The 16,349-nt window shown below is 45.3% G+C and overlaps 2 protein-coding genes across 2 annotated transcripts in view; both read left to right on the top strand.

Moving 5' to 3' along the window:
- Window positions 1–4,076, top strand: part of TERF2 (telomeric repeat binding factor 2) — a 30,741-nt gene extending 26,665 nt beyond the window's left edge. Inside the window, exons 10-11 of the mRNA XM_011976689.1 lie at window positions 3,333–3,376; window positions 3,842–4,076. Of these exons, the coding sequence (XP_011832079.1) occupies window positions 3,333–3,376; window positions 3,842–4,000 (203 nt within the window). The 3' untranslated portion in view covers window positions 4,001–4,076. The remainder of the gene's footprint in view (window positions 1–3,332; window positions 3,377–3,841) is intronic.
- Window positions 4,077–8,740: 4,664 nt separating this feature from the next.
- TMED6 (transmembrane emp24 protein transport domain containing 6) lies at window positions 8,741–16,314 on the top strand. The gene is made up of 4 exons (XM_011976683.1): window positions 8,741–9,011; window positions 10,909–11,035; window positions 12,574–12,722; window positions 15,932–16,314. Exons 1-4 carry the CDS (start codon window positions 8,799–8,801, stop codon window positions 16,163–16,165), a joined length of 723 nt encoding a protein of 240 aa, XP_011832073.1. The 5' UTR covers window positions 8,741–8,798; the 3' UTR covers window positions 16,166–16,314.
- The last annotated feature ends 35 nt before the right edge of the window (window positions 16,315–16,349 follow it).

Here is a 16,349-nt window from a genome sequence, read left to right as displayed (position 1 = left end):
AAAAAAAATACAAAAATCAGCCGAGTGTGGTGGTGCATACCTGTAATCCCAGCTACTCAGGAGGCTGAGGCAGGAGAATCGCTTGAACCTGGGAGGTGGAGATTGCAGTGAGCCGAGATTGTGCCATTGCACTCCAGCCTGAGCGACAAAAGCGAAACTCTGTCTCAAAAAAAAATAAATAAATAAAAATAAAAAAATAAAAGTAATCTGTTCATGTCAGTGTCCCTTTTCCAGAGCATCTTCCATTGTTTAGGAGATACTGCTTAGGACATTGGCATCTGCTGAGGCAGACATTCTAGCAGGTTTCGTGTTTATGTAATGTTGCCTTTTCTTTTTTTTTTTTCTGTTTTTGAGACGGAGTCTTGCTCTGTCGCCCAGACTGGAGTGCAGTGACGTGGTCTCAGCTCACTGCAACCTCCGCCTCCTAGGTTCAGGTGATTCTCCTGCCTTAGCCTCCCCAGTAGCTGGGATTACAGGCACATACCACCATGCGCAGCTGAGTTTTGTATTTTTAGTAGAGACAGAGTTTCACCATGTTGCCCAGGATGGTCTCTATCTCCTGACCTCATGATCCACCTGCCTCAGCCTCCCAGTGTGCTGGGATTACAGGTGTGAGCCACTGCGCCTGGCCCTTACAACTTTTTAACTTATTCCCATTGGCTTGAAATGGCATGTCTTTTATACTTGTATACCATCTCCCATAGCCCTCTGGTCTTTTATTTATTTATATATTTTATTTTTATTTTTATTTTTTAAGACAGAGTCTCCCTCTGTCACCCAGGCTGGAGTACAGTGGTGCAATCTCGGCTCACTGCAGCCTCACCTCCTGGGTTCCAGTGATTCTCTTGTCTCAGCCTCCCAGGTAGCTGGGACTACAGGTGCGATCTCGGCTCACTGCAACCTCTGCCTCCCAGGTTCAAGTGATTCTTCTGCCTCAGCCTCCCCAGTGGCTGGGATTATAGGCATGTGCCACCACGCCCAGCTAATTTTTATATTTTTAGTTGAGATGGGTTTCACCAAGTTGGCCAGGCTGGTCTTGAACTCCTGACCTCAAGTGATCCACCCGCCTCAGCCTCCCAAAGTGGTGGGATTACAAGCGTGAACCACTTCCCAGACCCAAATTGTACTTCTATAAAATGAACAAGAACTTGAAAATTCTAGGCTGGGCGTAGTGGCTCATGCCTGTAATCCCAGCACTTTGGGAGGCTGAGGCGGGTGGATTCCTTGAACTCAGGGGTTGGAGACCAGCCTGGGCAAGATGGCAAAACCATGTCTCTACAAAAAATACAAACAAAAAAAAGTTAGGCCAGGAGCGGTGGCTCACGCCTGTAATCCCGGCACTTTTGGAGGCTGAGGCAGGCAGATCACAAAGTCAGGAGTTTGAGACCAGCATGGCCAATATGGCGAAACCCTGTCTCTACTAAAAATGCAAAAATTAGCCAGGCCTGGTGGCGAGCACCTGTAGTCCGAGCTACTCAGGAGGCTGAGGCAGGAGAATTTCTTGAACTTGGGAGGCAGAGGTTGCAGCGAGCTGAGATTGCACCATTGCACTCCAGCCTGGGGGAAAAAAAAAAAAAAAAAATTGGGAATGATAGTAAGAGGAAGATTAAAAAATGGAAAAAAATAATTTAGTACAAAACAGCAAAACCATATAATTTCTTTTTTTTTTTTTTGAGACAGAGTCTCACTCTGTCACCCAGGCTGGAGTGCAATGGCGCAATCTTGCCTCACCACAACCTCCGCCTCCTTCAAGCAATTCTCCTGCCTCAGCCTCCCAAGTAGCTGGGACTATAGGTATGTGCCACCATGCCCAGCTAATTTTTGTATTTTTAGTAGAGAACGGGTTTCACCATGTTGGCCAGACTGGTCTCAAACTCCTGACCTCAAATGATCCACCCGCCTTGGCCTCCCAAAGTGCTGGAATTACATGCATGAGCCACCGCACGCGGCCAAAACCATGTGATTTCAAAGCAATGGTTAGCAGGGGGTTATAATGCAGAAATTATACATATAAACACACCTATAGTCATGTGCCACATAACGAAGTTTTGGTTAACGATGAACTGCATAGATGGTGACAGTGGTCCCATTAGGTTGTGTATAATAGAGCTCAAAAATTCGTATCACCTAGTGACATTGTAGATGTCATAGGCATTGTAACATTGTAGTGCAATGCATTACCTTGTCTATGTTTAGATATGTTAGATATGTTAGATACACAATATTTACCATTGTGTCACAGTTGCATGTCACATGCTGTACAGGTTTGTAGGGTAGGAACAATAGGCTACACCATATATCCTAGGCATATTCCTTTTTTGCAGAGGTTGGCTAAGGTAATAGTAATCGGTAAGATTAAGGGGATTAGGACTGTTATAGCAGTGGAAGAATACATGTTTGTTACTTTTATTTGGAGTTGCACCAATGTTTTTGGTTCCTAAGTCCAGTGGATGACTCTAATCCTTTAAAAGTTGAGAAAGCCATGTTGTTAGACAAGGGGGCATGAGTTAGGGTAGGTAAGAAGTTGCAGGCTAGAGCCTAGGCTCTACCATCTAGGTTTGTGTAAGTCACACAAGGATGAAATCACCTAATGATTCATTTCTCAGAACATATCCCCATTGTTAAGCAACATACGACTGTATATATACATACACACACTAATACCTATATGTATATGTAGACATACATATACATAAGGGTTTGAAATATGATGTTCTCTCAGTAATTTTAGAAAACGATGTTGGGGCCAGGCGTGGTGGCTCACATCTGTAATCTCAGCACTTTGGGAGGCCGAGGCGGGCGGATCACGAGGTCAGGAGATCGACACCATCCTGGCTAACACGGTGAAACCCCATCTCTACTAAAAATACAAAAAATTAGCCAGATGTGGTAGCGGGTGCCTGTAGTCCCAGCTACTTGGGAGGCTGAGTCAGGAGAATGGCATGAACCTGGAGGGCGGAGCTTGCAGTAAGCCAAGATCGTGCCACTGCACTACAGCTTGGGAGACAGAGCGAGACTCCGTCTCAAAACAAACACACAAACAAAAAAAGAAAACAATGTTGATTTTACTGAAGAGCTTGAAACCCATCACTAGCCAGCATTTATGGATGCCTGTTTGTAAAGCACTTGCATTGTACAGGTTCTCATAGGCTGAAGTGACTGGTGTTTGCAAACAAAGGAGAAAAGTAAATTATCCTTTAGTGATATCCTTTCTCTTCTCGATGCTTGTGAAATTTGAAAGTTTTCCCTTTGGGGACATTCTGTGTCTTTTTCTTGTGGTTTGTGCAGAGAAAGGTGAACTCTGAAATGAGTCTACTTTTAATGTTTTCCAGCAGCACCAGATGAAGACAGTACAACCAATATAACAAAAAAGCAGGTAATTTAAAATTCTCTTTTCTGATACTGGTTATGTGGGTAGAGCAGAGGTAAAATAAGCCCCATGTCTCATAGGCATAGACTGCTTATGTACCCAGTAAAAACCTTTTTTTGAGATTTTTCAGATAATCCAAACTAAGTTAAAGTAATAGTCATCTTCTGGAAGAAAAGCCTAGGAGGACAGAGGACACATTTTCCGGATCATGAATGATGTAGATATGTTTGCAGTTTGGAATGCAGAAATGATTGTTACTTGAGGATCAAATGGCAGGACATCGAGAATTCCTCAATGTCCAGATCCACAGTGCTCGTATCCTGTCCATTCCATGTTTTAAAAACATAAGCCGTGCTTTCAGGTTCAGATGATTCTCCTGGGATTCTTGAGTTTACCTTATCACTACACTGGAGAAAATGTAAGTAAGTGGAGAGGAAAGGTGGTGATAAATCTTTTGGTTTTCTTTTGCAGAAGTGGACTGTAGAAGAAAGCGAGTGGGTCAAGGCTGGAGTGCAGAAATATGGGGAAGGAAACTGGGCTGCCATTTCTAAAAATTACCCATTTGTTAACCGAACAGCTGTGATGATTAAGGATCGCTGGCGGACCATGAAAAGACTTGGCATGAACTGAAACAGGCTTTCATTTCCACAGAATTCACAGGAGCATGGTTCCTAATAATAGCCCCTGATAGTCTGCTGTTTCTTTCAGAAGCTGGGCTGGGATGAGAATTTTGGGCAACCTCCTTCGATGTGGGGGAGGTCCCAGTTCCACTTCATCACTGTTGGAGATCATGGAGCTAAGAAGCAGAGCCAAGTCCACCCATGTCCTTGGCAGAGATGACAGGCACAGAGCTTGTGCAGTGCCAGAATATCATTAGTGTTTCCCTTCTTTAGTGGTTTGCTTAAATTTAAATCCCTGGTAATCTGTAGAACCTTCTCCTAGGAAATGGTGAAGTCTATTAGGAGCCACTTGTGACTCCATGACCTGTTAAAACCAGCAATGTGAGTATTATTTGGAGTAAATTTTTTCCACGTCAAGTTCTGGCCTTCTGATGGCAAATGCAAAGGAACTTAGTCTGTTATGAACCCAGGTTGATGAGAGACCAGTCCTTGTGGAATAAGATTCCCTTTAAAAACTCTTTAGCCAGTTGTGACATCAACCCTAGACCTGTCTGCCTTGGCATTTGCTCTCAACGTCTGCTGGGCTATGTAGGCAGGTTTATCCTCCACTTCTTATGTGGTTGAACCAGTGTGTTTTTTGGTAAAATGGTGATTGTAGATAAGCTTAGTTCCCCCACCCCCTGCCCCCTGTCCCCTGCCTCTTTTCCCAATGCCCTTCCTTATGCTGGACTTTTAAAGCTTAAAAAAAAATCCTGATTGAATATAAATGCCTAATTTCATTCTTTGTGAAATGGTTGCTTCCTTCTAATTCCCTAATTGTGCTGTGTTCGTGTCTTGCACTGGAATTCAACATTCCCTTCTCCTTTTGTACTGTGTTGTGCTTGCTGTCTCTCCCGGACACCCTTAAAGACTGTCTTTTTAGCAAAAAATTTCAGTAAAGTGTTTTCTGTAATCTTTTTTTAAAAGATGAGAACTAATTATTGTCCATACTTGTAGCATTCTTCATTAAAGTCTTGCTTCTCTCAACTGTAAGTAGCTGTTTAATTGCAGCACAGCATGTATTCACAGAGGGAGGTAGCAAAATGTTGAACAAACTTTGCTGAACTATTTTGATCAAGAAGCTGATGTCAGACTGTGTTGAATGTTTTAATCCTTGGAAGCTATGTCAAACAGATGATGTGGAAGTTTCCTCTTAACCTGTCAGTTTCCTCATATATCATTTCTGGGGACAAAAGAATTCCCCCTTTCTCACTTCTGAGTGAGTGAAAGGCAAAGTTTAAAAAGAAATGCCAAAGTTTTAAAATTCATCCATTAGGCCAGGCATGGTGGCTAATGCCTGTAATCCCAGCACTCTGGGAGGTGGAGGCAGGAGGATCATTTGAGGTCAGAAGTTCGAGACCAGCCTGGCCAACACAGTGAAACCCTATCTGTACTAAAAATACAAAAATTAGCTGGGTGTGGTGGTGGGCTCCTGTAATCCCAGCTATTCAGGAGGCTGAGGCAGGAGAATCGCTTGAATTCGGGAGGTGGAGTTTGCAATGAGCCAAGATCTTGCCACTGCACTCCAGCCTGGGCAACAGAGTGAGACTCTATCTCAAAACAAAACAAAACTGGCTGGGAGCCGTGGCTTACCCCTGTAATCCCAGCATTTTGGGAGGCCAAGAAGGGTAGGATCACCTGAGGTCAGGAATTCAAGACCAGCCTGGCCAACATGGTGAAACCCTATCTCTACTAAAAATACAAAAACTTAGCCAGCCATGGTGGCGGGCGCCTGTAATCCCAGCCTCTCGGGAGGCTGAGGCAGGAGAATTGCTTAAACCTGGGAGGCGGAGGTTGTGATGAGTCGAGATGATGCCATTGCACTCCAGCCTGAGCAAAAAGAGTGAAACTTCTCAAAAAAAAAAAAAAAATTTTTTTTAATTTAAAAATGTAAAAAATACAAAATTAGCCGGGCATGGTGGCAGGCGCCTGTAGTCCCAGCTACCCGGGAGGCTGAGGCAGGAAAATCACTTGAACTTGGGAGGTGGAGGTTGCTGTGAGCCAAAATTGCACCAGTGCACTCCAGCCTGGACGATAGAGTGAGACTCCATCTCAAAAAAAATTTAAAAAAATTTTCATCCATTAGTTATAAGTGGGAATCTTCATACAGCTTCATTACCTATTAACTGCATTTTGGGGTTTAGTACCTATTGTTCTTCTGTCAACCAACCCCAACTGAAACCACAGGGAGAAGTTGAGAACTTGAGTTCCTTTTGGGCCAGCTGCCTTCTGCCTGCCGCTGGTTTGGTCTCCCTCTGAACCGGATTAGAATCCAGAAGCTTTTCTCCCCTTAACTCTCACGTGATTCAATGGCGCTCTCCAGGTAGAAGAGTGAAACTGATGCATTTAGGGAAACAAAAGATCCTAATCAGTGTTTCTTTATTTCATTTTATTTTTTATTTTTTTTGAAATGGAGTCTCACTCTGTCACCCAGGCTGGAGTGCAGTGGCGCGATCTTGGCTCACTGCAAGCTCTGCCTCCCAGGTTCACACCATTCTCCTGGCTCAGCCTCCCAAGTAGCTGGGACTACAGGCGCCCGCCACCAAGCCCGGCCAATTTTTTCTATTTTTAATGGAGACGGGGTTTCACTGTGTTAGCCAGGATGGTCTCGATCTCCTGACCTCGTGATCTGCCCGCCTCGGCCTCCCAGAGTGCTGGGATTACAGGCGAGAGCCACTGTGCCCGGTATCAGTGTTTCTTAAACTTGAGAATGCCTATGTTCGTTAATATTTTTTCACAGAATTCAGTGTTGTTTTTATTATAGTTACTGAAATGTGTACAAAGATAAAACTATGCTTACAGCTTCTGTAGAACTATGAAACTTACTATGAACTGACGATTGTTTCGCCGAAACCAAGTCACTGCTTATGACATGACCAGTGCTAGGACTGTGATGGTGGTGCGACTCGGGTGGGGGGTGCCTGTGCCACGTGTGCTGATAGAAGTTCCCAGACTCTTCTACCTGTCACTTGGGCGAGACTGCCACAGAGCCACTGTGCTCCCAGAGTGCTGGGATGTCATCTGGCTTTTGCTAGAACTGAACCACACATATAGAGTCTGTTTTCTGCTTAATTAGCTTGTGACACTTTGAGTCAATGCAAATAATTGCTGGAAGGTGTTGATGCTGTTTGTTTTTTGTTTTTCAAGATTATGACCAAGGCTAGGCGCAGTGGCTCACACCTGTAATCCTAGCACTTCGGGAGGCCAAGGCATGGGGATCACTTGAGCCCAGGAGTTTGAGACCAACCTAGGCAACATGGCAAAACCTTGTCTCTACAAACAATACAAAAATCAGCCAGGTGTGGTGGTGCACTCCTGTGGGTCCAGCTACTCAGGAGGCTGAGGTGGGAGGATCATTTGAGCTCAAGAGGGTGAGGCTGCAGTGTCTGTGCCACTACACTCCAGCCTGGAAGACAGAGTGATGCCATCTCAAGGAAGCAAAAAATATAGATTATGACTAAAAGCTGTTTAGGCAGTGTCAGAACTCAGAGACTGACAGCTTGAGAATGAGAAACACTGTCCTGCTTGGTGGTTAAGAGCATGAGCCCCCACCGGGGAACCAGCTCTGCCAGGTGTGCTTGTGGGACGGTGAGCCATCACTGGAATCTCTGAATGTCTGTGTCCTCATCTCTAATGCCAGAGCTCACAATACCTCCCTTACAGGACTATTGTGAGAATAAAATAAGATGCAGGTAAATCTTAGCTCAGTGCCTGCCATAAAGGAGGTGGGTGTTGAAATCATGAATAAAAGAATAAAGATTAAGGATGTGAATAATACAATTGTCTTTAAGTGGGTTCTGGATAGCTTTTTCCCCCCATGGGTGCTGAAGAAGACCTGAATAAAAGAAAGATCAAGGCTGGGCGTGGTGGCTCATGCCTGTAATCCCAGCACTCTGAGAGGCCGAGGCGGGCAGATTACTTGGGAGTTCGAGACCAGCGTGGCCAACGTGAAAAAACCCCGTCTCTACTAAAAATTCAAAAATTAGCCAGGCATGGTGGCAGGCACCTATAATTCCAGGTACTCCGGAGGCTGAGGCAGGAGAATTGCTTGAACGAGGTGGAGGTTGTAGCGAGTAGAGATCGTGCCACTGCACTCCAGCCTGGGTGACAAAGCTACACTCTGTCTCAGAAAAAAAAAAAAAAAAAAAAAGGAAAGATTGAGGCTTTGGATAATATAATCATCTTTCGGTGGGTTTGGATAGCTTTAGGTGACTGTTAGGTGGAAGGCATCAGGATGAGCACTGTCAGTGGAGGGGTCTGAGCACCATCCTGGCACTGTATTCATCCACTTACATCTTTGCACACATATGCTGTGATTTGCTCTGAGCTGCAGCACTGGGCAGAGAGAAGTGTTGCCCCATGTGTTTATAGGAGCAATTTGATGTAAGAGAAGAGTCTCCCCAACCAACTTTTTGTCAGTGTATTCAGAAAGTTGTAAACTTACCCAGTATTATATCCCCAAGAAGCAGGAACTAAAAAATGACAGCCCTAAGGAGGGGTGGAGAGACCTCTTCTGAGGTGGTAGACCTATGTAGCACCCATGAAGTAGGTTTGGTAAGCCACTGAGTTTTTGAGGTGAAAGCTAAACTTCCTCCTGCGAGCCAAACATAGGAGTATCATGGCAGTTCTATTATGAATATCTATGTGTGGCCCTGAAATGGGCCTAAACGTGACTTGTGGAGTTAATCATTAGCCCAGCGGTTGTCTGAACGACTTGATTCCCCTGGGCTGCGAGCAGTTCACCTGCAGAGGAGGCTCCAGAAAGCAGCATGTCCCCCTTGCTCTTTGGGGCTGGGCTGGTCGTTCTGAATCTAGTGACGTCTGCCAGGAGCCAGAAGATAGAACGTCTAAGTGGCTCTGGGGACCAGCCACTCTTCCGTGGAGCTGATCGACATGACTTTGCCATCATGATCCCTCCAGGAGGCACGGAATGCTTTTGGCAATTTGCCCACCAGACTGGATACTTCTATTTCAGTTACGAGGTATGTGGGTGACTGGCCATACTGGGGGCTTTTTTTTTCCTCCTTTACTCATAAAGTGGGTCAGGTTTTAGGCCAAAACAAGGTCTGGTTGTCTTTATTATGCTGTGATTCCCCACCTGTTAATGAAATGGACCTGCAGTTAGAGGGAAACTCCAGCTGGGTGAAAAATCATCAACAGGAGCTAAAACATATGGTTTGGTTCTCACCTCAGGGGCCATGCTCAAAGCCATGGGGCAGACGGGGTGCCTCTCCCTGAAGAGGTAATCATTACATGTACTCGGATTTGGGGATGAGAGGAGAGAGAATACACTTTTAATATATTAAAACAAAATGGATAATAGTGCTTTGGAGACTGATCCAGAGATTTCAAAGAAAGCTGCTTCAGTTTATGGGGGTGGGGAAGTGAAGGCTGTGCTGCCTTTAGGAGCAATTCTGGCAAATCAGAGATTCACTAGCTCAAGTTTTCTGTATTCAGCCAGTTAATCCTATTTTTTTTTTTAGGACGGTAAGTGTTTTCAAGTTACCTATTCAAAGGTCAAGTACTTTTATCCATACTGTGGTCTTATACCATGCTGTCCCAGGATGGCGAACTCAATATGAAAGTTAGAGGCTGTTCATTTCGTTTGTTCTTTATCTTAGGAATCTGTTAACTTTCTAATTTTTGTTTACACAGTAATAGACTTTGTTGATCTTACTCCATTCCACTGTAACAACATTTATTTTAAATAAACTTATCAGAGACTTTTCTTACCTTTGAATTTCTATCAGAACAGCAGCCACTACTAAGCTCACTGTGGCCTAGGCTAATCAAGATCTAGCTTGGGAGTGAGTGTCCATGGAGTGCTTGCTGTAGGTGTGCACTGCCAAGCAGCAAATGCCCAAATCTGGGACATCATCAGGGAGCTCAACCACCAAGCAAGTTCATTCAAGAACTCTACAGCCCGGCCGGGTGCGGTGGCTCACACCTGTCATCCCAGCACTTTGGGAAGCTGAGGCAGGCGGACCACCTGAGGTCAGGAGTTCGAGACCACCCTGGCCAATATGGTAAAACCCCATCTCTACTAAAAATACAAAAATTAGCTGGGCTTGGTGGCATGTGCCTGTAATCCCAGCTACTTGGGTGGCTGAGGCGGGAGAATCACTTGCAGTCGGGAGATGGGGGTTGCGGTGAGCCGAGATGGCGCCACTGCACTCTAGCCTGGGTGACAGGGCAAGACTCTGTCTCGAAAAAAGAAAAAAGGAAATTCTACAGCCAGAATCATACTTTTTTTTTTTTAAAGACAGAGTCTTGCTCTGTTGCTCAGGCTGGAGTGCAGTGGCATGATCTCCACTCACCGCAACTCCCGCCTCCCAGGTTCAAGCAATTCCCCTGCCTCAGCCTTCAAAGTAGCTGGGATTACAGGCGCACGCCACCATGCCTGACTAATTTTTGTATTTTTTAAGTAAAGACAGGGTTTCACCATGTTAGCCAGGCTGGTCTCAAACTCTTGACCTTGTGATCTGCCTGCCTCGGCCTCCCAAAGTGCTGGGATTATAGGCATGAGCCACTGCGCTCGGCCCAGAATCATACATTTTAACCGATCCACACCAACTGCGTGGTCCGAGCAAGACATATCTTCTTCACACGGGTGCTGCTGGCATTCTGGGCAGTTCTTTGTCCTGCTGTACTGTTTCCTACATTGCAGACGTTCAGCTATGCTGTGCCGCCTCCCCTTAACACCATCACTGTGACACCTCAGAATCCTCCAATCAGTTCCAAACCCCAGCAGCAGGTTGGGCAGTCCCACCCCAGACAGAGACCACTGTGCTGATGAATGTGGGATGTCAGTCTTACCACTCAGCTGGCTTCCTCATGATGTAGCAGGGGTTCTGCTGCCTACTTAATGTGTCTTGGCAGGTTCAGCGGACGGTGGGGATGTCACATGACCGGCATGTTGCTGCCACGGCACATAACCCACAGGGATTTCTCATAGACACCTCCCAGGATGTTCGGGGCCAGATTAACTTCTCTACCCAAGAAACAGGTCTGTTTTCATTACCATGGCTATTATAATAATCATAGGGTTCTATGAAATTAGAGAAATAATGAGGAAGTATACAAAGATGTTTAAACAGTAGGAAAAAAATTCAGCCTTTAACACCAAAAACCAGTGTTCCTGGAGACTGCTGACCTCCAAGGATGCCAAGTGGCAGTCCACTGACAATTTGGGGACAACACTCCAGGTAAGCATTCTAACTCTAGGGTTCAGCAGCTCAATTTTATCTCTTTATCTCCAGTCGATCAGATTCTGGGAAAGTGACCAAAAAACAGAGACCCATTTATAATACAAATTCCAATTAACAAATGTATTACAGGGAAGTATTTCTTTCCAGTCATCAGAATATTTGAGTCAGTTACTAAAAGCCGACTCAGAACAAAAGAAAATGCATGATATCCATGTGAGATATCCACACTCCACAACAAAGCACTCCTCCAGCCAGGTCAAGCCTGTCCCACTTTGGACAGCACCAGTGTCTTAACTGCCCTCTTTACTAGCCAGCTGCACTAAAAAAGACATTTTCTCAAAAGGGGCATCAGACAGTCCTTCACTATAAAGCACAGGATATGTATGAGTGTTAAAAGATCTTGAACAGGCTGGGCGTGGTGGCTCATACCTGTAATCCCAGCACTTTGGGAGGCCAAGGTGGGCGGATCACCTGAGGTCAGCAGTTCGCGACCAGCCTGCTCAATATGGTGAAACCCCGTCTCTACTAAAAATACAAAAATTAGCTGAGCGTGGTGGCAGGCCACCTGTAATCCCAGCTACCCAGGAGGCTGAGGCAAGAGAATCGCTTGAACTGGGGAGGCAGAGGCTGCAGTGGCCCAAGAGCATGCCATTGCACTCCAGCCTGCGCGACAGAGAGAGACTCTTGTTTCAAAAAAAAAAAAAAAAGATCTTGAACATCTTTGGCCCCTACATGCCAGTAGTGCCTTCCAATCATTCTGACTTTCAAACACTGCCACACCTTTCTAATCCCACCCCACCGCATCTTCCACTGGTCCTCTCCACCCACCGCACACACAAAGGGAAGCAACACCAGCCCCAACAGATATCCCACACCATGAGTCAATGCACAGACGTCTTAGAGGCAATCACTCCAGGAGAGCTGCTTTCATGCACTATGCATCCAATTTTTTTTTTCTTTCCTAATTTCAAGATGGTGTCCCTAGCTCTAATGGTATAAAAGGACCAGGCAAACACCCATGCTCTTAACTCAATCTGTTGAGCAGGAGTTCCTTAATACAAGATGTGGGAATTACATGTTGGAAAAGAGAAAATGTTGTTTGCCACTATCCAGCATGGAAAAGACTAGTTACTAAAATTTGGCCATACAATAAGTAATATTTAGTACGAGTTTAACATAAGGTCCATGTCTTCCGTGTCAAAAACGGGATCTTTGTACTTTCTAAGTAAAAAGAAGGTGCTGTAGAATTCCAAAACTAGAGGACAGACACCTCCAGAGAATCCTTAACAAAGGGGAGGAGACCAAAGACTTGGTAATGATCTAAGAATTCCTACAGGTTTTTATCAGCTTTGTCTAAATAATCAGCATAATCACTTCGGTTCTGTGCAAGTGTACCTCAACTTTGGAGTCTTCTATGAGGGGCCTGAGACTGATCACAAACAGAAGGAAAGAAAACAACTGAACGATACTCTGGATGCAATAGAGGTAAGGAAGTGTTTTGTGGAAGAGAAACATCTGTGGAAACTGATTTTAACTTCAGAGGGAAGATGACTTCATTTAGGTAGAAACCAAACAGGCAAGGGGATGTGAATCTTTTAATAAACTATGACTTGACTGGGCGTGATGGCTCACGCCTATAATCCCAGCACTTTGGGAGGCCGAGGCGGGTGGATCACTTGAGGTCAGGAGTTTGAAACCAGCCTGGCCAACATGGTGAAACCCCGTCTCTACTAAAAATACAAAAATTAGCCGGGCATGGTGGTGGGCACCCGTAGTCCCAGCTACTCGGAAGGTTGAGGCTGGAGAATCGCTTAAACCCCGGAAGGCAGAGGTTGCAGTGAGCCGGGATCGCGCCACTGCACTCCAGCCTCGGATAGAGCCTGTCTCTACTAAAAATACAAAAATTAGCCGGGCACGGTGGTGCGCACCTGTAATCCCAGCTACTCAGAAGGTTGAGGCGGGAGAATCGCTTAAACCCCGGAAGGCAGAGGTTGCAGTGAGCCGAGATCGCGCCACCGCACTCCAGCCTCAGATAGAATGAGTCTGTCTCAAAATAAAATAAAATACATTATGACTTGAAGCTCTTGAAATTCCACCTTCATTTTATACCAAGGGTTGGCAAACTATGTATGGCTCACAGGCCAAATCTGGCCCATTGCCTGTTTTTCTTTAAATTGAGATATAATTTATACACCATCTTAAAGTGTATGTCCGTGGTTTTTTAGTATATTCCCAAGGCTGTGCAACTATCAGCATCTAATCCGGAAGTTTATCACCCACCCACCCCCAAAAATCCCACTACCCATTAGTCATTCTCCGTTCTATTACCCCAGGCCTGCCTATCACTGTTCTACTGTCTCTATAGATTTACCGACTCTGTACTTAATTTCTGAGACAGGGTCTTACTCTTGTTGTCCAGGCTACAGTGTGCAGTGGCTTGATCACAGCTCACCGCAGCCTCAATCTCCTGCACTCAAGCAATCCTCCCACCTCAGCTTACCAAAGTGCTGAGATTACTCAGCATTTTGAGCTACTGTGTCGAGATTAATCAACAATTTGAGCCACTGCGGCTGGCCTCTATAGGCTTTATTTAAATGGAATCACACAGTACATGGGGTTTTGTGACTGGCTTATTTTTATTGTCATTTTTTGAGACGGAGTTTCGCTCTTGTCTAGGCTGGAGTGCAATGGCGCAATTTCAGCTTGCTGCAACCTCTGCCTCCAGGATTCAAGTGATTCTCCTGCCTCAACCTCCTGAGTAGGTGGCATTAACAGCCGCGTGCCACCACGCCCAGCTAATTTTTGTATTTTTAGTAGAGACGGGGTTTCACCATGTTGGTCAGGCTGGTCTTGAACTCTTGACCTTGTGATCCGCCCAGTTCAGCCTCCCAAAGTGCTGGGAATACAGGCGTGAGCCACTGTGCCCTGCCTGAATTGTCTTTTTATTGTTGAATTTTATTTATATATTCTGGATACAAATCCCTTCTAAGATACGTGAGTTGCAGATATTTTCTCCCATTCTGGCAATGTCTTTTCACTTTCTTTTTTCTGAGACGGAGTCTCGCTCTGTCGCCCAGGCTGGAGTGCAGTGGCGTGATCTTGGCTCACTGCAACCTCCGCCTCCCAGGTTCAAGTGATTCTCCTGCCTCGACCTCCTGAGTAGCTGGGACTACAGGTGTGTAACACAATGCCCAGCTAATTTTTGTATTTTTATTTATTTATGTATTTATTTATTGAGACACAGTCTTGCTTTGTCACCCAGGCTGGAGTGCAGTGGCACAATTTTGGCTCACTGCAAACTCCATCTCCCGGGTTCAAGTGATTCTCATGCCTCAGTCTCCCAAGTAGTTGGGATTACAGGCGGGTGCCACCACACCTGGCTAATTTTTGAATTTTTAGTGGAGATGGGGGTCTCACCATGTTGGCCAGGCTTGTCTTGAACTCCTGACTTCAGGTGATTGCCCAACTTGGCCTCCCAAAGTGCTAAGATTACAAGAATGAGCCACTGCGCCCAGCTATTCTTCACTTTCTTTTCTTTTTTTTCTTTTTTATTTTTTTGAGACAGAGTCTCGCTCTGCCGCCCAGGCTGGAGTACAGTGGCACGATCTCGGCTCACTGCAACCTCTGCCTCCCGAGCTCAAACAATTCTCCTGCCTCAGCCTCCGGAGTAGCTGGAATTACAGGCATGTGCCACCACACCCGGCTAATTTTTGTATTTTTAGTAGAGACGGGGTTTCACCATGTTGGCCAGGCTGATCTCAAACGCCTGACCTCAGGTAACCCGCCCACCTCGGCCTCCCAAAGTGTTGGGATTACAGGCGTGAGCCACTGCGCATGGCCCACTTTTCACTTTCTTAGTCTCTCCTAAATGCACAAAAACTCACTGCCTGTTTTTGTAAATGGAAGTTTTCTTGAAACACAGCCATGCTCATTTGACAATTACATATTGTCTGTGGCTGCTTTTGTACTACAGTGGCAGAGTTCAGCAGTCACAAGGGCCTGCAAAGCCAGAAATATTTACCATCTGGCCTTAGAGTCCACAGGCTCTTGTCTTCTACCATATACAGAGAATATAAAACATCACCTGGAATGGTAACAACATGCTGAGTACATCTAGATCTAGAGGTCCTCTGGAAGAGCTCTCTAGTTTGAGAACTGAAGTTTTCCATTATTTAAAAATAAAACAAAAGAAAAGGCCGGGGCAGTGGCTCATGTCTGTAACCCCAACACTTTGGGAGGCCAGTGTGGGTGGATCTCTTGAGCCCAGGAGTTCGAGATGAGCCTGGGCAACATGGCAAAACCCTGTCTCTACAAAACAAAGCAAAAAAATACAAAAATTAGTCAGATGTGGTGGCACGTGCCTGTAGTCCCAGCTACTAGGGAGGCCGAGGTGGGAAGATCGCTTCAGCGCAGAAGGTTGAGGCTGCAGTGAGCTGTGACTGCGCCACTGTACTCCCGCCTGGGCAAACAAGTGAGACCCTGTCTCGAGAAACAAAAACAAAAATTGCAAACTCAAGTCCAGATCATATTTCATACATAGCACACACAACATTTATCAACAACTGTAATAGTATTGTACATCTTAAAATTGTATGGGTACATTATTTGACTTCCAGGTAGGTTAGTGCTGGTGAGCACCCAGGTGAGGCTAGATGGGGGTTTGGAAGAATCCCTTTTAAAATTTTCTCTCATAGGACAGCACACAAAAGGTGCAGAACAATATCTTTCACATGTGGCGATACTACAACTTTGCCCGGATGAGGAAAATGGCTGACTTTTTCCTTACCCATTCAAACTATAACTACGTGAACTGGTGGTCGACAGCCCAGAGCCTCGTTATTATTCTTTCTGGAATCCTGCAACTGTATTTCTTGAAGCGTCTCTTCAATGTGCCAACAACTACAGACACAAAGAAGCCAAGATGCTAAGCTAAGGTGACTATAGCACCCTGGCTCTTTTCTTCTGGGGCTTAGTCGAAATCAGCTTTGTAATGTTATGGGACAAAAATCAATCTATCTCATTAATGTTTTAGTCTGCTGTACACATCTAAAAAAGCAAAATGGCAATAAAATAATAATGAAAAAGTTCTGAAGAAGTATTAAATGTATGCAT

This window comes from Mandrillus leucophaeus, unplaced genomic scaffold (assembly GCF_000951045.1).
Source record: "Mandrillus leucophaeus isolate KB7577 unplaced genomic scaffold, Mleu.le_1.0 Scaffold17, whole genome shotgun sequence".
Classification (NCBI taxonomy): Eukaryota; Metazoa; Chordata; class Mammalia; order Primates; family Cercopithecidae; genus Mandrillus; species Mandrillus leucophaeus.
This window is presented reverse-complemented; position numbering and strand designations above follow the sequence as displayed.

What these genes read in the sequence shown, in the direction of transcription:
- TMED6 (XM_011976683.1), top strand. Translation starts at nt 8,799, where the DNA reads ATGTCCCCCTTGCTCTTTGGGGCTGGGCTGGTCGTTCTGAATCTAGTG. An exon ending in ACTTCTATTTCAGTTACGAG is followed by an intron (nt 9,012 to 10,908) that starts GTATGTGGGTGA and finishes GTGTCTTGGCAG; the next exon opens with GTTCAGCGGACGGTGGGGAT. An exon ending in ATACTCTGGATGCAATAGAG is followed by an intron (nt 12,723 to 15,931) that starts GTAAGGAAGTGT and finishes TTTCTCTCATAG; the next exon opens with GACAGCACACAAAAGGTGCA.